General features: G+C 40.7%; 1 protein-coding gene across 1 annotated transcript in view; it reads right to left on the reverse strand.

The window, feature by feature from the left end:
* Window positions 1-23,851, reverse strand: part of ADCY10 (adenylate cyclase 10) — an 89,438-nt gene that overhangs the window by 62,387 nt on the left and 3,200 nt on the right. The window contains exons 3-9 of the mRNA XM_027977865.3: window positions 20,826-20,914; window positions 18,177-18,368; window positions 15,349-15,467; window positions 14,022-14,098; window positions 11,921-12,110; window positions 9,096-9,151; window positions 78-231 (exon numbers count right to left, since the gene is read on the reverse strand). Coding sequence (XP_027833666.2) covers window positions 78-231; window positions 9,096-9,151; window positions 11,921-12,110; window positions 14,022-14,098; window positions 15,349-15,467; window positions 18,177-18,368; window positions 20,826-20,914 — 877 coding nt within the window. The remainder of the gene's footprint in view (window positions 1-77; window positions 232-9,095; window positions 9,152-11,920; window positions 12,111-14,021; window positions 14,099-15,348; window positions 15,468-18,176; window positions 18,369-20,825; window positions 20,915-23,851) is intronic.

A 23,851-nucleotide genomic window follows, 5' to 3' on the forward strand; every position in this document is an offset into this window, starting at 1 on the left:
CATTAAAACACATGAAATTCTTAAGGATGTCAGGATTCTCTGGATCCACAAAAAAGTGGTCATTGCAAGACACTCACCTGTGGTTCTCACCTTGGGCCAGGTACTCAATTTCCACAAGTATCTGACTTTTTCCATATCCCGCTATTCCTTCATACATCAGGACTTGACTGCAGTTAGACATCAAAAATTTCTTCATAGTACACATGAAGTATTTGATCTCCTCCTCACGTCCTGTTATTTTTGTTTTTCAAAAAGGGAGCAAACCAAATCAACATAAAATTGTCTAGAGATATAAAAAAGCACACAGTGATACTGCTTCTAAGAATACCCTTGGAATTTCCATGGCATTGTTCATGGAGTTTCTTGAGGTCCTGTGCACTTTAAATTTTTTTTTTAATCTTCAGCTAGAACTTTACAGTTAGTAGTGTGGTTTTACAGGTTTGTTTGTTTGTTTGTTTTGTTTTGTTTTTTTGATGCCCATAAGCTGTGAGGGAAAGGATTCTTATAATGTTCACTATGATGTCAATTTAATTTTAGTGTAGCAAACTGAGATTTGCTTAGAATATACAATTAGGAATTAAATCAGGGTTATCTGACCCTAATGCTTGTTTTCTTTTCCTTTTTCTATTTTTTCTATAACACATTAGAAGTAACTATAGCTTATTACATGAAGAAATCAATTTATAAAGTTAAGGTTCTCATGTTGTACAGGATGGATAAAATATTTTTACTTTTAATTCTGTGAAGGAAACTTACTCTTTGTAAATGAGAAACTATCTTTACCCAGGGCTACAAGAAGAGTTACCAGTGATAAAAAAAAAATCAATTTTTTTTAAAACCTCATATATATGATTAATCATAAGAACAATATAAATTTTAAAAATAAATTATACCATTTTTCTGATTATAAAACGAGCATAAGCTCACTGTAGACAATAGAGAAAAATTAGAAAAAGAAAAAAGGAAAATAAGTCACCTTGGGTTATAACCCTATCATTCTTATTTTTCTTATGTTTTTAAATATGAATAACAGGATACCCTGACTGAAATCTCAAACTCAGCCTACCATCTTTGAAACCTCGGTGGACAGAAGGAGTCACAGAAACATGTTGCTGTTGTTCAGTTGCTCAGTCATGTCCAATTCTTTGCAACCCCACGGATTGCAGCACTCCACTCTTGCCTGTCCATCACCAACTCCTGGAGATTGCTCAAACTCAAGTCCATCAAGTCGATGATGCCATCCAACCATCTCGTCCTCTGTCATCCCCTTCTCCTCCTGCCTTCAGTCCTTCCCAGCATCAGGGTCTTTTTCTAATGAGTCAGTTCTTTTCATCAGGTGGCGAAGCTGATGGAGCTTCAGCTTCAGCATTGGTCCTTCCAATGAATGTTCAGGATTGCTGTCCTTTAGGATTGACTGGTTTGATCTCCTTGCAGTCCAAGGGACTCTCAAGAGTCTTCTCCAACACCACAGTTCAAAAGCATTAGTTCTTCAGTGCTCAGCCTTCTTTATGGTCCAGCTCTCACATTCATACATGACTACTGGAAAAACCATAGCCTTCACTAGACAGATCTTTGTTGGCAAAGTAATGTCTCTGCTATTTAATATACTGTCTAGGTTGCTCATAGCTTTTCTTTCAAGAAGCAAGCATCTTTTAATTTCATGGCTACAGTCACCATCTGCAGTGATTTTAGAGCCCAAGAAAATAGTCTGTTACTGTTTCCATTGCTTCCCCATCTATTTGCCATGAAGTGATGGGACTGGATGCCATGATCTTAGTTTTCTGAATGTTGAGTTTTAAGCCAGCTTTTTGATTCTCCTCTTTCACTTTCATCAAAAGGCTCTTCAGTTCCTCTTTGCTTTCTGCCATAGGGAGGTGTCATCTGCATATCTGAGGTTATTAATATTTCTCCCAGCAATCTTGATTCCAGCTTTTGTTTCTTCCAGTCCAGCATTTCGCATGATGTATTCTGCTTTTAAGTTAAATAAGCAGAGTGACAATAGACAACCTTGACGTACTCTTTTTCCAATTTTGAACCAGTCCATTGTTCCATGTCCTGTTCTAGCTGTTGCTTCTTGACCTATATACAGGTTTTGCAGAAGGCAGGTAAGGTGGTCTGGTATTCCCATTTTTTAAAGAATTTCCCACAGTTTGTTGTGATCCACAGAGTCAAAGGCTTTAGTGTAGTCAATGAAGCACAAGTAGATGTTTTTCCAGAATTCTTTTTTTTTTTTCCTATGATCCAATGGATATTGGCATTTGATCTCTGGTTCCTCCTCTTTTTCTAAATCTAGCTTGAACATCTGGAATTTCTCTGTTCATGAAGCCTTACTTGAAGAATTTTGAGCATCACTTTGCTAGAGCGTGACATGAGTGCAATTGTGTGGTAGTTTGAACACTCTTTGGCATTGCCCTTCTTTGGGATTGGAATGAAAATTTTTCACATTTTCCAGTCCTGTGGCCACTGCTGAATTTTCCAAATTTGCTGGTATATTGAGTGCAGCACTTTCACAGCCTCATTTTTTTAGGATTGAAACCGCTCAGCTGGAATTCCATCAACTCCACTAGCTTTGTTCACAGTGTGGCTTCCTAAGGCCCTCTTGACTTCACACTCCAGGATTTCTGGTTCTAGGTGAGTGATCACACCATTGTGGTTATCTGGGTAATGAAGATATTTTTTGTATAGTTCTGTTATTCTTGCCACATCTTAATATATTCTGCTTCTGTTAGGTCCATACTGTTTCTGTCCTTTATTGTGCCCATCTTTGCATGAAATATTCCCTTAGTATCTCTAGTTTTCTTGAAGAGGTCTCTAGTCTTTCCCATTCTGTTGTTTTCCTCTATTTCTTTGCACTGATCACTTAGAAGACTTTCTCATTTCTCCTTTTGTTCTTTGGAACTCTGCATTCAAATGGGTATATCTTTCCTTTTCTCTTTGCCTTCCTCTTCTTTTCTTAGCTATCTGTAAGGCCTCCTCAAACAACCATTTTGCCTTTTTGCCTTTCTCTTTCCTGAGGATGGTTTTGATTACCACCTTCTATACAATGTCACGAACCTCCATCCATAGTTCTTCAGGCACTCTATCAGATCTAATCCGTTGAATCTATTTGTGACTTCCACTGTAGAATCGTAAGGGATTTGATTTAGGTCATACCTGAATGATCTGTTCATGGGATTCTCAAGGCAAGATAACTGAAGTGGTTTGCCATTCCCTTCTCCAGTGGAAAATTCTGAAAGAGATGGGCATACCAGACCACCTGACCTGTCTCTTGAGAAATCTGTATGCAGGTCAGGAAGCAAGAGTTAGAACTGGACATGGAACATCAGACTGGTTCCAAATTGGAAAAGGAGTATGTCAAGGCTATATATTGTCACCCTGCTTATTTAACTTATATGCAGGGTACATCATGAGAAATGCTGGGATGGATAAAGCACAAGCTGGAATCAGGATTGCTGGGAGAAATATCAATAACCTCAGATATGCAGATGACACTACCCTTACGGCAGAAAGTGAAGAAGAACTAAAGAGCCTCTTGATGGAAGTGAAAGTGGAGAATGAAAAAGTTGGCTTAAAGCTCAACATTCAGAAAACTAAGACAATGGCATCTGGTCCCATCACTTCATGGGAAATAGATGGGAAACAGTGGAAACAGTGTCAGATTTTATTTTCTTGGGCTTCAAAATCACTGGAGATGGTGACTGTAGCCATGAAATCAAAAGATGCTTGGTCCTTGGAAGGAAAGTTATGACCAAACTAGACAGCATATTAAAAAGTAGAGACATTACTTTGCCAACAAAGGTCCGTCTAGTCAAGGCTATGCTTTTTTCAGTAGTCATGTATGGATGGGAGAGTTGGACTATAAAGAAAGCTGAGCACTGAAGAATTGAGCTTTTGAACTGTGGTGTTGGAGAAGACTCTTGAGAGTCCCTTGGACTGCAAGGAGATCCAACCAGTCCATCCTAAAGGAGATCAATCCTGAATGTTTATTGGAAGGACTGATGTTGAAGGTGAAACTCCAATACTTTAGCCACCTGTGCAAAGAACTGACTCATTTGAAAAGACCTTGATGTTGGGAAAGATTGAAGGCAAGAGGAGAAGGGGACAACAGAGAATGAGATGGTTGGATAGCCTCACCGACTAAATGGACATGAGTTTGAGTAAACTCCAGGAGTTAGTGATGGACAGGGAGGCCTGGAGTGCTGCAGTCCACGGGGTCGCAGAGAGTTGGATACAACTGAGCAACTGAACTGAACTGAATGGTCTAATGGTTTTCTCTACTTTGTTCAATTTAAATCTGAATTTACAATAAAGAGTTCATGATCTGAGCAACAGTAAGCTCCTGATGTTGTTTTAGCTGCTTATGTAGAGTTTCTCCATCCTCAGCTGCAAATAATAGAATCAATTTGATTTCAGTATTGACCATCTGGTGATGTCCATGTGTAGAGCCATCTCTTGTGTTGCTGGAAGAGGGTGTTTGCTATGACATGTGCATCCTCTTGGCAAAACTGTTAGCCTTTGCCCTGCTTCATTTTTGTATTCCAAGGCCAAACTTGCCTGTTACTTCAGGTATCTCTTGACTTCCTACATTTGCATTCCAGTTCCCTATGATGAAAAGGACATCTTTTTTGGTGTTAGTTCTAGAAGGTCTCACAGGTCTTCATAGAACCGTTCAACTTCAGCTTCTTTGGCATTAGTGGTTGGGGCATAGATGGGGATTACTATTATATTGAATGGTTTGCCTTGGAAACGAGCAGAGATCATTCCGTCATTTTTGAGACTGCACCCAAGTACAGCACTTCAAACTCTTTTGTTGACTCTGAGGGCTACTCCATATCTTCTAAAAGATTCTTGCCCACAGTAGTAGATATAATGGTCATCTGAGTTAAATTTGCCCATTCCAGTCCATTTTAGTTCACTGACTCCTAAAATTTCCGATGTTCACTCTTGCCATCTCCTGTTTGGCCACTTCCAATTTATCTTGATAGACCTAATATGCAATATTGTTCTTTACAGCGTTGGACTTTACTTTCACTACTAGACAGATCCACATCTGGGCGTTGTTTCCACGTTGGTTTAGCCTCTTCATTCCTCTGGAGCTTTTCTTCACTCTTCTCCAGTAGCACATTGGGCACCTACCGACCTGGGGAGTTCATCTTTCAGTGTCATATATTTTTCCCTTTTCATACTGTTCATGGGGTTCTCAAGGCAAGAATGCTGAAGTAGTTTGCCATTCCCTTTTCCAGTGGACCACGTTTCATCAAAACTCTCCACCATGACCTGTCCATCTTAGGTGGCCCTACACAGCATAGTTCATAGTTTCACTGAGTTAGACAAGGCTGTGATCCACGTGATCAGTTTGGTTAGTTTTCTGTGATTGTGGTTTTCATTCTATCTGCCCTCTGATGGAGAAGGATAAGAGGCTTATGGAAGTTTCCTGATGGGAGGGACTGGCTGAGGGGCAAACTGGGTCTTGCTCTGACATGTGGGGCCTTGCTTGGTAAATCTTTACTCTAATTTTCTGCTGATGGGTGGGACTATGTTCCCTCCCTGTAGTTTGGCCTGAGGCCAAACTATCATAGGGGTAATGGTGGTAATGGCAACCTCCTTCAGAAGGACTTATGTCAGTATGCCCCTGCTCCCAGGACTGTTGGAGTCAGTGCCCCTGGCCCTGCAGCAGGCCACTGTCGATCCATGCCTCCATTGGAGACTCCTGCACAGTCACAGGCAAGTCTGGCTCAGTCTCTTGTGGGGTTGTTCTTGTGAAAAGAGCTAGAGAACAAATAAGGGCTGACTCTTCCTTCTTTGATGGACTGATTACTGCGGAGTGCCTTCCTCCCCTCCCCCCCATAGATAGAATTAATACATACCCAAGTGTTATTTAAAATCTATTGAAAACCAAGACCACTACTCTAAGTTTAGAATTTCATACAAAGAAGCTTACATGTTTATTTGGTAATGTAAATTTCTGGGTAAGATTTAGTGAGAACTACCCTGTAGACCATCCTGCTTCTTTTAGATGAAACATTTCCTTTCTGAAAATGCATTTGAATTTGGTTTTATGAGATGTGTAGTACTCTTCCTTGGAGCCTGGTAGGCTACAGTCCATGGGGTCGCAAAACAGTTGGACACAACTGAGTGACTTCACTTTCACTTCACTTCTTTGGCTTAAAGTTTACACAAGAACTCAGACGATAAGGTCCAGAAGGCCGCAGAGCACTCTTCTAGCCTTTTGTGTTCTATTTGTATACAATACATAGAGGTAAGAACTTCTGAATTCTTTCTTTAGTTGGGTTCTGAAATGAGGACCTCTTGACTTGAAGTATGCGTGCCTTGTTTCTATTTAAACAAAGTCCTAATATCTGAGAGTATTGTATGCATTTTTGACCCTTGAAAAACACTTTTTGTTCATGTTAGTTTTGTTGTCAGTGTGCATATAGAAGTTCTTGTACAGGAGCTCTTCTAAGAGTACTTTCCATCCTGCTAACCTCAGACAGTCTGTTTTTGCTTACAGCTTTAAGGAACGATATATAGGCCTGGTTTTTTATCTTATTCTGGTGAAATCAGGGCAAAAAGGCAACTAGACCAGCTGCAAAATATATAAATATTATACCAATGTGTTCTAGTATGTCCATCATACTGAGTCCTCAACCTTGTAGAAAGGGGGTTAAGATTTCCATTTGCTATCAGTCATGATCACAACAAGCATATCCTAGGATGGAAAGTAAGGCCTTGGAGAAAGGTGAGAGTAGACACTCCCTCTCCTTTCGAGCCTTCAGGAGTTTGGGGGTCTGGACTTGGAAGAAATGATGTGCATGCAAACTCTGAAAACCACCTGAATGCACTGAAAGTGAGGCATTACTGCTGGTTTGGGTGCTCTTTGCTGTTCTGGAACTGTTGCTTTCTTTTAGACTATGCTGACATCAAGATTCTGGCCTAATACTGCCCCTCACCCCCACCCCACCAAAGTGGGCAGAGCCTCCTCTTAATTCCCCTAACACAGATATGACCAGGATTTAATTTATAATGATACTTTTAGGTATGCTCAGGTCTAACAGAAGGAAATTACAAACCATTATTCCTTCTGACAGAAGGAAACTACAAGCCATTATTAGAAACGGCGGCCTTCAGCATCCGCAGGCCAAGCTGCACGTCGGTCTCTTTACCTCATTTTATGTCTACTTCCCTGTCTAGTCTTGAGTTAGCTTTCTTATGATAGGGTCCCTTTTACCAAGAAGTACAAAAACATCACTGCCAGTTGGGTCACAGCTCTAAAAGTAAAAGCTAAAACAAAATTTCTAGAAGAGAATGTAGGAAAGTATCTTCATGATTTGTGGGTGAGGAAAGATTTCACAAACAGTGTACAAAAGCACTAACTACAGAGGAAAAGACTAGTAAGATGGATTTCATTAAAATAAAAAAAATTGTGTTCATTAATTATATCACTAATAGAATAAAAAGGCAAGTACAGAATGGGAAAAGTTACATAGAGTAAAAACAAATGGACTTATTTTCAGAATATATAATTCCAACACATCTATAAAAACATACAACCCAACTGAAAAATAAACAGAAGATCTTATATAGACAAAAGTGTCTGTTTTATAAAAGATGATTTCCAAATGGCCAATAAATATTTGGAAAAGGCGCTCAACCACATCAGGGTTGGAATAGATGGAAACCACATGATACACCACTATAATACCAAAAGAATTATTAAAAGTACAAAGACTGATAAAACTAAGTTGTTGGTAAGAATGAAAAACAAATAGAACATTTGTAATACTATCGGTCAGAGTATAATCAAACAACCATTTTAGAAAATTATTTGGCGTCATCTACCAAAACTGTACCTTTTGCAACAATATCACCTATATATACATATATATTGGAGAAGGCAATGGCACCCCACTCCAGTACTCTTGACTGGAAAATCCCATGGATGGAGGAGCCTGGTAGGCTGCAGTCCTTGGGGTCGCTACGCGTCAGACATGACTGAGTGACTTCACTTTCACTTTTCACTTTCATGCATTGGAGAAGGAAATGGCAACCCACTCCAGCGTTCTTGCCTAGAGAATCCCAGGGATGGGGGAGCCTGGTGGGCTGCCATCTATGGGGTCGCACAGAGTCGGACACGACTAAAGCGACTTAGCAGCAGCAGCAGCATACATATATATACCCAACAGCAGAAATGCAAACATATGTTCATCATAAGATTTATACAAAACTTTTTACGGCAGTATTATTCATATGAACCCAAACTGGAAACAACTCAAATGTACAAATACAGAAGGAATACATTGTTGTATATTTATAAAATGGAATATAGTCATCTCTCTGTATCCCACAGGAAATAGGTTCCAGGACCCCCAAGGATACAAAATCCACAGATGCTCAAGTCCCTTATAGAAAATGGCGTATTTGCATATAATCTACACATATCCTCTGTATATTTTAAATCATCTCTAGATGAATTGTAATAGCAAATACAATGTAAATGCAACATGAATAGTTGCTTGTGTGCAACAAATTCAAGTTTAGCTTTTTGGAATTTTCTTAAAAAAGGTATTTTTGCTTTGTGGTTGTTTGAATCTGTGGATGCTGACACTGCCGATACAGAGGGCCAACTCTACTACATAGCAATGAAAATGAATGAATTATAGATACAGCCAATAATATGGGTGAATTTCACAACATAATGTTGACTAAAAGAAGGCTTATGTAACTATGCAATGTAGGATTTCATTCATATAAATTTTAAGAACAGGCCTAAGTAATTTAGGTGATGGTGGTGGTGAGTGGATGATGGACAGGGAAGCCTGGCGTGCTGCAGCCCATGGGGTTGTAAGGAGTCAGACACAACTGAGCAACTGAACTGAACTGAACTGAAGTAATTTAAAGGGAGAGGAATAAAGCATTTGAGGGCTTCCAGAGTACTGCTATTTTTTTTTTTCCTTTGTTAATTCCTTGGCCTGGATGGTGATTATATGTTCATTTTGTGAAAATTCACTAAGCTGAGGATTTATTATTGGTGTACTTTTCTGTATGTCATGTTATAGTTCAATAAAGAGGTTTAGAAATCAAGGCCCACTACCTACCCAGCAAAGGGTAACGCTCATTTCTGTTGCAGATGAGGTATGCCATCCCAAACATGCTGAAGAGAGGAAAAAAAAAAAAGATGTTAGTGTCAAAATAGGGAAATATTGAAAGCCAGAGGGACTAGCTCTTAGTTCCCAGAAAGCCTCCTTTCCAATCTCTAACAGGAGTCTGTCCCCTGACTCAAGGGGTGCAGATGCCAAGAGGAAGGGAACAAAGTTCTTACCTGGTAATAGAGTCTCCAAACAACTTACGTAGCTGCCTTTACCACAGAGCCTGATATGTTGTTCAAAAAATGCTTGTTGAGTCTGCATTGGTAGAACTGACCCTCTTCCAGGGAAACCAGACACTCAGTAGGGGACCCAATAAAGTTAGATGTGTTGTATCGTCTCCCAGCACAGAAAGATTCTACCAATTGCTCAAACAATAATAGCTCATCTTTGTGGAACACATGCTATGTGCCTGGCACTTTCAAGTGCTTTACATAATCATTTTCTTTACTCCAGACAAAAAGCTGATTAAAAGGTATTATTATTATTATGTCCATTTTACAAATGAGAAAACTGAGGTACAGAGAGTTTAACATGAACAAGATCCCATGGTTAGTGGTGACAGAGGATACTGACAGAGTCAATATCTAAAACTAGGATCAGGGGCATATGCTTGTCTACTGCATAATATCATCTCTTAAACAAATGACTTTTTCAACAAATGACTCATTCCCTTGTCTATACGATCATACTAAATATTTTGTTACGCCTTTGTATTATAGCACATACTGAAGTATCCAATAACGCTAATTTTGTGTATGTTGTCTTCCCCATTGGATTTCAGGACAGGAAACAGGCCCTGTTCATATTTGTATGTGTATTTCTATAGTCTCTTATTTTCAGAGATGGTATAGAGAAACGAAAAAGAGGGCAGGTTTCAGGATCACATAGTCCTGGTAGTTCAGAAACAGTGTTTCTATGGTAGACTGACTGCATTAATGGCTCCACTTCTTCAACCGTACTTGCATCTATGCCCTTGCAGTGTCCTCCCATCCTGGGCTCATCCTTGTGGACATTTTGGCCCATGGGATGTTAACAAACATGACACAGAGGTTTGAAAAATGTTTGTGCATTAGACTTGCTCTTTCTTGCTCTTCTGATATTGCCATGACTACATGCCTGGGCTAGCCCAATATAAGGTACATAGAGTCACTGTCCCAGTTATGTCAGCCACAATTCCCAGTTATCCTGTCTGAAGCCATCCTGGATGATAACCTGCTCAACCCCAGGCATATGAACAAGCCTAGGCAAGATCAGCCAAATCCAGCCAAGAGCAACTGAACCCCACATATTCATGAGATAAATAAAAATGTACTATTGTATACCACTGAGATTTTGTGGTTGACTATGCACTTAGGCGCTCAGTCATGTCTGACTCTTTGTGACTCCAGGGACTGTAGCCCACCAGGCTCCTCTGTCCATGGGATTCTCCAGGCAAGAGTACTGGAGTGGATTGCCATTTCCTTCTCCAGGTTAACTATAATGCAGCATTACTGTGGCATCTGAAAGCAATGTGGCTCCACGAATTACTAGATGTATGACTATGGACAAGTCATCTAACAAATCTCTGAGTCTCCATTTTTAAATTTATAAAATGGAGTTAATATTAGTTTGTTTCTACCTCATACAGTTGATATTGAGGTAAAGTCCCTAATATTTAATAAGGGCTCACAAAATATTATTATTCATTTATTTATTCAAACAGCATTTTATTGATGATCTACACATGCCAAGAACAGTGTTGAGCCCTGGGAATACAAAGATGAATAGTAAAGACTCACTGAACCAATTACAGCCCTAATTCTATTATCTGACCCTTTAAGACCTAGATTCTAGCTTGCTAATGTAAGGAATAATACCTTTGCACTTTCCATCCACCAAGCACTACTATATAGAGCTTCCCATGCTGTTCATTCATTTATTCATCATTATTGATGCCTACCAAGCATTGGGGATATAAGAAAGAACAAAAAATAATCACTATCCTCAAAAAGCTCCCAGTGCAGGAAGTGAAAAGCACACTGAGTCAGTGGTTATTTTGAGTGTTCTAATGTGCTACAGAGTTACACAGAGGAGGAAAGAGCTAAACCGTTGGACTTGGGATTGGGTAGCTTTCAGAGGCAGCTTTAGAAAGGAATAGATCCTTGAGCTGGATTTCAAAAATTGACTGCAGTTTTCCTAGTAGACTGGGGATGGAATGAATGAAAGAGAGGCTAATCCCCTTAGACACCCCCGGAGGAAGGGACACAGGAGGAGATAAGGTAGGAAAGGCCGGTGGTTACTTTGTGTGTCATTGCAAGGAATTTGAACATATTGTGAAAATGACTGGAAGATACTGAGGGATTTTCAGCTCCTAAGTGAGCCCAAACTGGACTTTGGGAGAATGTGTGTCACTAAGCACCTGGAAGAGGAGTAATCCCTATCAATGCCTGAACACACAGTTGAAGTGATCAATAGTTAATGGTTGGTGATTGGGTTCTTCTGAGTCCAAAGAGATACTCAAATGAGAAGACTCTCTCTTCTTTTTGTACAACCTTTGATAAATAACCATCATAGTCTGAAAACTGACAGTAGACTGGCATCTTCCAGCGTGTTACACTATCAGTGGGAGGGAGGAAGATGAAGGAATTTGAAATCTCGGTTTTGGCCTAGGAAGGACTAGATTTTAATTTTCTGAAATGGCTTCAAATCTGAAATTGGTGACCTACTGTTTTTGCTATCATAATTCTCCCACTTCTTTACTAAAAAGTACTGCAAGGTCAATGTCCCACACTCACACTTTCTCATTAAGGCCCAAACACTGATACACTGGTCCAGAATCTGCAACACCTTTCATGACTTTCTTTGGAAGCTCTTTAAAAAAGTAGGCTGGTAGGTTGCTGCCATTGTAGGTGACAGAGTCACAGGTCACGATTCCTGGATAGTACATCATCATTCTGGCAGCTATGTTGACTTTCTGACCAATGACTATAATAGGAAGAAGAGAGAAAGGCAAAGAACAAGGAGAAAACAGCCATTGAACTCAGTGTAATCCAAGGCATATCGTCCTCAGATGGCATTTTTACCCTTTACTCCATTTGCCTTCACAGATGACACAGCAATCTCACCTTCAACTACCCAGGTTTAGCCAATGGCTTCCCTCATAGCTCAGTCAGTAAAGAATCTGCCTGCAATGTAGAAGATCTGGATTCAATTCCTAGGTTTGGAAGATCCCCTGGAGAAGGAAATGGCAATCCACTCCAGTATTTTTGCCTAGGAAATCCCATGGACAGGAGTCTGGCCGGCTATAGCCCATGGATATGTATAGCATATATCCAACGGCTATAAGCGTTGGATAATATAACTTAGTGACTAAACCCCATTTTAGAATATACCAGGAATTAACTAGCCATCTGAGAGGTTAAGGGGATGATCTGCTCAAGGATTAGAAGGGCCTTGAATATGGAGAGGATCTCTTAAGCGGGATGGTGAGCACGGCCTGAGGGCTCTCAGATGAGGTATAGTTGGTCTTCTGCTATTTAAGATAGATATACGTAAGCTTGGACACGGACCCCTGACTTCCAAAGGAGGCACAAAATTGGGTCTGTATGTTCTGTGCATGAGCTTTCATTTGATTTTGTAAGAGTAAGTAAATAAGACTGGAAGGGGTGTGAACTGTAGGATTCATTTAGGGGATATTTCTAAAGGTAATACACTGCAGTGCACAGACTCTGCAACCAGGCTGTGCAGGTTTGGATCTAAGTTCTACCTCTGCTATGCATAAATTACTCAGGCAAAATATTCAAACTCTTCCATGCCTTAGTTTTCTAATTTGTAAAGTGGGGTTGATAACAGTACTTCTTTCAGAGGGTAGTTTATGGAGATTAATAAGTTAATACACATAAAAGAACTTTGTGAAGTGCTAGGCTGCTAGTAAGCCCTCAATTAAGTATTAAATGTTGTACTTTGAGATAAACTTGAATACCCCTGATTAAGATATTCATTTTTTAAAGCCAGTTTATTATGGGGAAATTTGACCATACAATAAAGCATGGTATCATGAGTCTATACATCTATTACCCAGGCCCCCAAACCATTAACCATCTACTCTCCACCTTGTATTATTTTGAAGAAAATCTCAGAGTTGTAATACTTCAGACATAATTGTTTCAGTGTTTTATACATATATGCAGTATTTTAAATGTATTATTTCTGAGCATTTAAAACCCTAATAGGATTGAACAGGAAAGAACAGTGAAATCTTGAGATAACATCTACTTACTTTTGAGATTAGTGCCATTTTTCAGTAATGCCAATATTCATTATTTTAAGAATCAGTCCTCATCTATCCCAGGAATTAAAAGGAGTAATTGTTTAATGTTAACAGGAAATCAACATAAAGGCCCACCATTCCCTGAGCTTATGGCCTCCCATTTGTGTGTGTGTGCTTAGTCACTCAGTTGTGTCCAACTCTTTCGTGACCCCATGAATTGTAACCTACCAGGCTCCTCTGTCCATGAGGATTCTCCAGGCAAGAATATTGGAGTGGGTTGCCATGCCCTCCTCCAGGGGATCTTCCCAACCTAGGGATCGAACCCAGGTTTCCTTCATTGCAGGTGGATTCTTTACGATCTGAGCCACCAGGGAAGCATGGCCTACCACGGTTCCCCTCTAAAGACTGCATATTTCTTATACTCAATCATAGACCCAGAAATACACATTTTTTACTCATTGAGCTGTCCAGGGACCAACCGATATGGCTTGGTTTCACCTGGAAGACTGTAAACCTTTGAGCACAAGGTCCACGTCTGGCTAACTTTTGTCCTTTCTCCCACCCAGTTCAGTGGCAAGGCACAACGCCTACTGAAAGAAAGATCTACATAAGCTAGTTCAGCACACCTGTATACTCGTGCCTCACAGAGTGTCCAACGATTCCACAGAAGACAATCCCGCTGGTCACGCCAATGGAAACAGTGCTGGCTCCGGGGAGAAAGAGAAAGAGAGTTGTGGGGAAAGGGATAAAGACAATGAACACACAGAAGGCAGGGAGGGTGGGGACAGGGTGAAGAATGGGGTGGGGGCGGGGTAGGAAAGAGTTTTCAAAAAAGAACACTCTTCCCTTTGTAGTTAGGTTAGGGCCATTGTACATGGCCTGGAGGGAAAAAGGAAGGGCAGTTTGACACAGAGAACTAAGTTCTTAGAAGTGATAACTCAGTTCACTTTTCTGCTACTTTTAAGTATTCATCTGAGCTATTTTTCTGGAAAATAATCTCATCACCCCAATGGACTTTCAATGTAGAATGATTGTAGTTGTTAAAAAAAAAATTAACTATCTTTTGTGATTGCTAGAAAGAACTAAGTCATTTTTTCGAAAGGAAATAACTGGGTGACATCAAAAGCTAACTTTTCTAATGCATGAAGATGGTTGCATATACAGATGACTAGAGGCTGAGAAGATGGAATATTCAGGGCAAAGGGTGGTACCTGTTGGAGTAGACCGGAGTGGGCCACAAGTCAGGATTATTGGGGTATACAGGGGGAGCCTAAGGGCACTGGGCTCTTGGACAGCCAGGGTCAAAAATCTTAACATCATCTTAATAATTTTACTTAGTGGATCATCTTGAGACCAGATCAATATATAAATTTCCAATCCTAGTATTTACTTTGGTGGTGGTGGTGGTTTAGTCACTAAGTCATGTCCGACTCTTGCAACCCCATGGACTGTAGCCTGCCAGGCTCCTCTACCCAGGGGATTCTTCAGGCAAGAATACTGGAGTGGGTTGCCATTTCCTTCTCCAGGGGATCTTCCCAATCCAGGAGTCAAACCTGGGTCTCCTGCATTGCAGGCAGACTCTTTACCGACTGAGCTATGAGGAAGCCCTAGTACTTACTTTATCTCCTAGTTATTAAAAATCATCTCAGGTCTCCAACATAGTTTGGAATATGACCTCTCCCAGGAAGCAAGTCAGAAGTATAGAGAGACAACCCAGTTAGACCCTCTGTGGTACACTTGAATTTGTTAGGAGTATCCTGTCTCTACCTGGCCTTGACCATCCCCCCGTCTGACTGCATCAGGGCTGGGTTTGCTCACCCTACCTGTACATTCAGTAAATAATGAATGTAGACAGAAAGACAGTCTCCCACCTTCCTCTTCCCTGACCCTTGTCCTGTCTCCCCATATCCTACAACAGAGTCAGGAATCAGATGGAATCAGGTCAACACTTACCGGATTTTGTGGACCTGAGAGCAGAAGTCAAATATATCCACAGCGCTCTCCAAGGCATGAGTGACTTCATCAGGTGCCTTTTCCCCAGGAAAACCAAAGACACAGAGAAAAGAGCAGCCCTGTGAGGGAGAGAGGCAGCAAACACAACCGGTGGACAGATAGTTTTAAGCTGGACCATTTAGATCACCCAGTGGAGGACGGGCAACAATTTTCACTCTCTGAAACAAATTTCATCAAATATATACCTATTTCAATGTCTTCTCTGGTAGCTCAGATGGGTAAAGCGTCTGCCTACAGTGCGGGAGACCTGGGTTCAGTCCCTGGGTCGGGAAGATCCCCTGGAGAAGGAAATGGCAACCCACTCCAGTACTCTTGCCTGGAAAATCCCATGGACAGAGGAGCCTGGTAGGCTACAGTCCATGGGGCTGCAGAGAGTCGGACATGACTGAGCTACTTCACTTTCACTTTCAAACATTATATAACTTCTCTTGCATCATCAACAGCAAGGTTAGAACCTGAGAGTGTACTCCTCCTGTCTACTCTCTACTGTAGCCAAGGTCTTAGGTTGCAAAGTCCTAAGTTTAAGTCCAAAAGCAGCACAGAGCAAAAGGTACCAGGTCTGGGATCAGAAAATATGTGTTCTCATGCCACTTCCCAAGTGTGGAAGCTTGGACAAATCAATCACACTCTATGAACTTCAGTTTATCAATCTAAATACAAGTAAAACTTAGACTTGCTGAGGTTGGTTATGTTACTGAAAAATTAGTATGTTATATTTACATATATACACAGGCACCTCATTAACTCTAAAGTTCTCTTCAGATATTGTTATTATTCATTTTTCTTGAGGATAAAGGCTTAACCTGGGAGTATTTTTTCTTGGCAAAAAGTTAACTCTTTCAAAGAGACAGTAAACTCTGAAGTTTGGCACTTTCACTATTAGTCCCTTAAAAAATGACTTCAGATGCTGTTTTCTGTAAGAAAATAGTGCATAGTGAATAAAAGTCAATGGGGTAAAAATTTGAGTCTATGTATGTTATATCCTGATAAAATGCAGAAGAACAGTAAAATGCCTCAGTTTCTTCAACCCTCTCCAAAAAGAATCTGACCAAGTACATGCTTAGTCACTAAGTCATGTCTGATTCTTTGCCTGCCAGGCTCCTCTGTCCACAAGATTTTCCAGGCAAGAATACTGGAGTGAGTTGCCATTTCCTCTTCTAGGGGGGATCAAACCTGCGTCTCCTGTATCTCCTGCTTTAGCAGGCAGACTCTTTACCACTGAGCCACCTGGGAAGCCCAGCTGACTAAGTGTGCTCAGTTGCACACTCGTGTCTGACCCTTTGTGACCCCATGGACTGTAGCCCACCAGGATCCTCAGTCCATGGAATTTCTAGGCAAGAACACTAAAGTGGGTTGCCATTTCCTTCTCCAATCTAAGAGTCAGATTCTAATTGGCACTAGGTTCTGTTGTGACATTGGTGGGACAGGGAGTTGGGGGGCATAGCCCTGAATCCAGGTCTGTGAACAGACTAGAGGGTAGCCCCTTTGGGGCACTGGTGGGTTTGCTTTGCCTGGTGGATTGGCAAGATCTCATGCTGCAGTGAGACCAGCAGCCCTCATCTGCTGAGTTGCCTTGAACTAAGCATCACAACAGGCGCTTCACACATATATTTTTTTAAAACTTTCAACAATCATTTTAGGCAAATGCTATCCTCATTTAAATAATGTCCCTATTTTTATACAAAATAAATAGGAACAAACTAAGTCTCAGAGAAGTTCAATGACTTGCTAAGGACACACAGCTGGGAACTGTGGGAGCCAGGAACTGTCTCTCCAGGAATTGTCTGGAGTATCTGCAAGACACTCAAAACTGTTCTCTTGGGTCTATGCTCTTTTCTGATGATACTCATGAATGAATATGGAAGAAAGTATCAGACTACACTGGACTGGAGGTCTCCGTTGCCTCAGAACTCCCACAGAACAGAGTATTTTTTGTACAAAAATTAATTATTTCTGCCTGGCTCTGTGACAACCTGTGAGAGTTTCTCACCTCTGCAGCCCAGCCCTAGCTTTCCGTCGCTACCAATGCTCACTGTGTTTTTTTAATTAGTGAGTGAATGAGTGTGGAGCAGTAATTAAGTGGTCTGCTCTTACAATACAAAAACACCTGAGACGGTGAAATCAATTCTCATGAGCACTACTATGATAATCTATCACATCATTTTTCTCTGAACAGATGAAGAGCAGGTTGAAAACACTGAGCGCTAAAGGTGACACCCCCACCCCATCTCAATTAAGGAACTGAAAGGGGAACTGGAAGTGTACATAAGGCAGATGTAGATTATAGGAAATTTCAGCTTCTAGGGTATGATGGTTACTAGAAGACTGACCTAAAAATCTCTGGGAGACTCATTATACCCTGGATTCCAGATGTATGTACATATAGTGAAAGCTAGTTGAATACAGTGGTTAAGAGCACAGACCAAGAAGGCACAATACCTGGGTTTGAAATCCAGTCCGCCACTTAATCTTATTTTGTCTCACTATCCTTAGCTTTACCTAAACACCCTCATCTGTAAAATGGGGACAATAACAACAATACCTATCACTTAGAGCAGGCATGTGAAGAAAGAAGTAATATATGTAAAAGTGCAGAGAACAATGCCTAGCACACATTGAGCGCCACATCTACTGTTATTATGCTATAAATAAAGACTGATGGTTCTAGGTTAAATGTGTCTATTCCTTCTCTTTCTCCCCTGTCCATGGACGTAATGCTAATCTTAAATTATTGGTAGGTTTCCACATCTTTAGTATGGGAAATTTACCTTATCAAACATGAAGACTTTGTTGATTTGGCCTTGGAAGACCCTCAGGACAGAATTAATGTGCACGCAGGCATCCTGAATAGCTGAGCCTATAACTTCTGCTTTATCTTGGTCCTTAAACATCAGGTTCACAAACATGACTGTCACTGGGCGAAGCTCAGACAAATAACCCCGAAGCTGTTTGTCATCAATCTGTAATTTAGAGGGAAGCTTTCCTTAACATGCGTCCTTGGCAATGGATCTTTCCTCCCAATATCATCACCACCACACCCCAAATTATCACTGGGAGGGAACTAGACTTTTGAGATTATCTAGGGAAACTGCAGTTATCAAAGTTGGGAGGTAGAACACAGCAGAGCCAGCTTAAAGTCAAAAAGACGGAAATAGAATGGACTGTCAAAATCTCTTCCAATAGGAACTTACAAGCCTGCTCATTTTTGGCCAGCCGCCACTCCCGTGCCCCAGCTGCTAGCTCCCTCAGCCAATATGAGCCATCACAATAAAAGAACTGCTGTTTCTTTCAGCTCTCCAACAATTCAGGAATAAGAATAGCATGCTGCATAATTCAACCTAATATTTTCATAGCAAGATACTTTTCAGAATATTTCCATATTCCATCCTCCTTTATTCTCAAGTGAAATAAAATTACATTATCCTCATTTTACTAACTGGATAACTGAGGGATGGAGAGATAAGAAAATTTTCCAAGTCATATGGGAAAACAGTAGCAAACAAAATCCAAATCTATGGACTTCTATTTGTAGCACCCCCATGCCTCTCTTTGGTGTGGTATTTCATTCAGCTCCCATCTTCACTCTAAGTCTATCCAAAACAGGCACAAGGAAAGGAAAGGTGAGTCTTTCCCAAATTATCCCTGCCTATATCATCAGCTCTGAATTTTGTTAAATTTAAGTATATAAGAAAACAATGGGGGAGAAGCATTGCATTTTTTCTCCCCCAGACAACGCAAAAGTGTCAGATTCTCCATTGACAATATGAAACACATCTTCTGAATGAAAAAGGAAATTGTGTATAGGGAATCTTGGAATCATGCTTCCTATCTAGCTGAGGTTTCATGTACTTTTCATAAAAGATGATTTAATAATTTCTAACTAGGCAACATGATCATTTTCTTTGATTTTTCAAATGATTTAAGTAATTAATATTAAATACATAATACTAAACATGTCAAAGAAATTAAATTATTCCATCAGGCCATGTATGCTGAGTTTTGGTTTGAAAAATCCAACCACATCTTTGTTTGTTAAGTGCAAGGACAGACCTTGGTAAAGCTGTGAAGCGTTTGTCTTTTGCCTCCTTTCAGCTCCTGGCTATTGTTGCTTAGTGCGTGTTTGTCATTCCTACTCACAATATTCACAGTGACTCACAGAACCTCTCTTATATCCCTTTCCTGTAGACCTTGCTCTCCACTAGTAGCAGCTGAAGAAGCATAACATTATCTCTTAGAGGGAGGGAGGGGAAGAGTGGGATGGCTCTCTTGAGCTTCAAAAATCTTAAAGAATCCAACAGTTGCAGGCACTAGAGGGAGTGTCTGGAAAATCCCATGGGCGGAGGAGCCTGGTGGGCTGCAGTCCCTGGAGTTGCCAAGAGTAGGACACCACTGAGTGACTTCACTTTCACTTTTCACTTTCATGCACTGGAGAAGGAAATGGCAACCCACTCCAGTGTTCTTGCCTGGAGAATCCCAGGGACCGGAAAGCCTGGTGGGCTGCTGTCTATGGGGTCGCACAGAGGTGGACACGACTGAAGCGACTTAGCAGCAGCAGCAGCAGAGGGAGTGTTTCTCAATTGAATGAAAGGTACAGGGGGGCATTCTGGCAGCTCCTCAACCCACACTGTGAAGGCAGCTGCCCACAGATGAGGCTTGTCCCACAAATATTTCCTTTAGGACCTAACTGCATTTTGACAGGATTAAGAATTAAAATAGGCATTATATTAGAGAAGATGTATACAGCCTCTGAAAAAAAGGCAGGGTTCAGAGAGAACAGGGTTCAAATCCTAGCTACATTTCTTACTTTATAATCTCAGGAAAGTTCATGGTATCATTCTGTCTCTGTTTAGTCATATATAAGGGATAAAGACATCTGCTAAGGATTGTGAAGAATAAATACATGAAAGAGCAGAGTATCTGGTATATGGTGAGTGCTGAGAAATAGTTATAATTTGAACAGTTAATGCATTTGAAAGAACCTAGATCTAAGCAAATGAAAAGAGAAAACTCTTAGGCTGGAGGTACTTCTGAGAGTTCTAATTATCTGTATTAACTTTCAAAGCTTAAGATATAATTCAAGTGACAAGAGAAACAGTATCATTCACTTGCTATGTGACATGTAGAAAGGACACGTGACATGCTTTTTTTCATGTGTGTGTGACATGTTCTTACACGCTTGAGACACTTTCAGTTTGCCCAGTTGTATGAGGCCTAGTTTACCCCTGTTGTCACAGTGTAATTATGAGTGATGCCCCTTTTAATTCTTAAAAACATTCTGATTTGAACATACGGAGAATGTCAGTCCCATCTCTTTCTATTTCAAGGAAACATTTTACAAGCTGCTGATTTTCTTGATCTTAGCAGCTGTCCAAGATCCCTGACACTCTAAAAGTCAATAAATTAAATTATTAAAATACCTGCTTCAATATGCTTTCCATCACATATTTTTGTAGGGACAACTCCAGGTCAGGATCAGACTCTAGCATGCAAGCAAGCCTCAGGAGGTCTAAGAGGGCAGGAGAAGTAGGATCAGAAAGGGAAGCTTGGCTCTGTAATGTGGGAGAGAGGTGCCTCCCAGTCCCCATTCCCTTGGGCAGTGGTCTTCACCGTTCAGTCAGAAAACTCTGGGCTACTTCATGGCCAAATAGGGCCAAGGGAAAGCCAATGAGACATTTTCAGAAGTTGAGGGTTTCCCAAAATTCAGTTGTGTGTAGCTCAAAACCCTGTTCTAAATGTCATCACACTTCAGAACTTAAGGAGACTTTCACCTCTATACTTGAGCTAAAAGTATTGTCATAGGTAATGGGAATAAACAGATGAGGGGATGATAATGGAGGACAATGCTGACAGAATGCAGGGGTTGATCGAGTTGAAAGAGCAGCATGAGTAAGATTTAGGAGACTGGCTTCTGATCCTAAGTTTGATACCAACTTGCTGTGTGACTCTGGACAAGTCACTTCACTGCCCTGGTTGACTCTTATTTCCTCATCCAGGAAAAAAGCACTAGGCTTTCATCATCTCTATGATTACTTTCACTATAATGGTTGATTGTTCCATACTCTACAAAATACACTGTTAGGAGGTGGTAAGAATGAATTTGAAGAAATCAAAAAATAATGGAAAGAAATTATGATAGGTTTTCAGCAGGGAATACAATAATGATAGTAATGTGAAAAAGATGAAAAATAATGGTGGAGTCTGAAAAGGATACAAATTGGGGAGCAAATGTTTGTCTTGAATGTATTCAAAACCTAGTATATTTTAAATACTGCGCTAGGCACTATGTGGGAATAAAAAGTTCTTAGGAAACTGAGTTTTTCCTGGAGGCACTTATGCACATTCACATTCTATAATACATATAGAAAAGTTAAATACAAAAAAGACCAAATGGGCTAATAGATTATAAAGACCAGAGACATTCAGAGAAATCAGTGGTCTAGATAAACTGGTTTAATCAGAAAATGGTTAAAAGGAGAACTAGGAATTTTACTGAATCTTGAATAACTTGTGGCTTTTTACTAGAAGGATGCATGCCCAGCAGATGTAGATTAAAGTCAAGAATGAGCAGAATATGTTAAAGCATTGGTAAAGACTAAACTGGCATGAGCCCCATGTGAGTATTGGAGATTAATAAGAAATGATGCTGAGCAGACTGTGGAGAGAAGCAAAGAGCTCAGGAAGAGAGCAAGCACTGTAAAGGTCTAGATGGTTATGGCAACAAAGGTTGTTTGTTGTTCAGTTGCTCAATTGTATGACTATTTGCAGTCCCATGGATTGCAGTATGCCAGGCTTCTCTGTCCTTTACCATCTCCTGCAGTTTGCTCAAACTCATGTCCATTGAATTGGTGCTGCCATCCAATCATCTTGTCCTCTATCACCCCCTTCTCCTGCACGCAATCTTTTCCCAGTATCAGGGTTTTCACATCAGGTGGCAGCTTCAGCATCAGTCCTTTCAATGGATAGTCAGGGTTGATTTCCTTTACAATTGACTGGTTTGATCTCCTTGTTATCTAAGGGACTCATGAAGTGAAGAGAAGTCGCTCAGTCGTGTCCGACTCTTTGCGACCCCATGGACTGTAGCCCACCAGGCTCCTCTGTCCATGGGATTTTCCAGGCATGAATACTAGAGTGGGTTGCCATTTCCTTCTCCAGGGGGTCTTCCTGACCCAGGGACCGAACCCAGGTCTCCCACATTGTAGGCAGACGCTTTACCATCCAAGCTACCAGGGAAGAGACAAATAATAAGGAATTTGGCCGGTCTTTGCTTCTGATACCAGAGTAACTTCTAAATCTTTGGAATTTCCCAGATAATGAAACTGTCTCTGTTATTCACGGTGGGCCCTTTGGACCACACCTGAATTTACACTAATGAGATGACTCAGGATAAGGGTCTATTGGCAAAGACCAAGCATGTGATAAGAGGGTTGTGGCTTTGAACTAGGTGTTAAGAGCCAACCTTCATGACATCTGAGGAGGGAAAAGGGGCTGGAGATTTAGTTCAATTATAAGCCCAACAGGGCTTCCCTGGTGGTTCAGATGGTAAAGAATCTGTCTGCAACGCAGGAGACTCAAGTTCAGTCCCTGGGTCTGGAAGATCCCCCAGGGAAGGGAATGGCTACGCATTCCAGTATTCTTGCCTGGAGAATTAAATGGACAGAGAAACCTGTCAGGCAGTCCATGGGGTCGAAAAGAGACAGACAGGACTGAACATCTAATGTTCACTTTTCACTACGAGGCCAGTTTTTCATAGTACATGCCTACTTAATAAACCACCAATAAAATATATGAACCTTTGCTTCCCTGGCTGGTAAATACTTTGATGTGCAAGGAGCATGATGTGTCCTGACAATCAAGAAGCTTCATGTTTGGGACTCTCCCAGACCTCATCCTATGTGTTCAGAGACCAACTGGTCCTCATTTGTATTCTTCACAATAAAACCATAATTATAAGCATGTACTTTCCTGAGTTCTGTGAGTTATTATAGTTAATTATTGAACTTGAGAGCATTGTGAGAACCCTTGGATTTGTAGCCAGTTGGTCATAATTGCAGGTGACTTACTAATCTCAGAGCTTGTAGCTGGTGATAAGAGAAGTCTTATGAAAGACTCCACCTCTCTGTGCTAACTCCAGATAGTTAGCAACAGAACTGCACTGTATTGCAGAGCCCAAAATAAGTTATTGAAGGTATGATTAAGATCTAGGAGATGAGATGAGGCATAGTTCAAAGAGTGTATCACTAGATTTTCTCCATCCTTGGAGCTTTTGGGTTCTTGGCCTTTCCTGGTCAATTTGCCTACAGTTCCCCTGAGCACCCCTCTCATCCCATTACCTACTGCAGTTTTGTAAAATTACAGTCTAAATTTGTGATATTCAAAATATTAAAGACCTACACAAAAATGGTGACAAAGAAGAATGATTCAAAGATGTTTCTGAAGTTTCTAG

Source organism: Ovis aries, chromosome 1 (assembly GCF_016772045.2).
Source record: "Ovis aries strain OAR_USU_Benz2616 breed Rambouillet chromosome 1, ARS-UI_Ramb_v3.0, whole genome shotgun sequence".
NCBI classification, from domain to species: domain Eukaryota; kingdom Metazoa; phylum Chordata; class Mammalia; order Artiodactyla; family Bovidae; genus Ovis; species Ovis aries.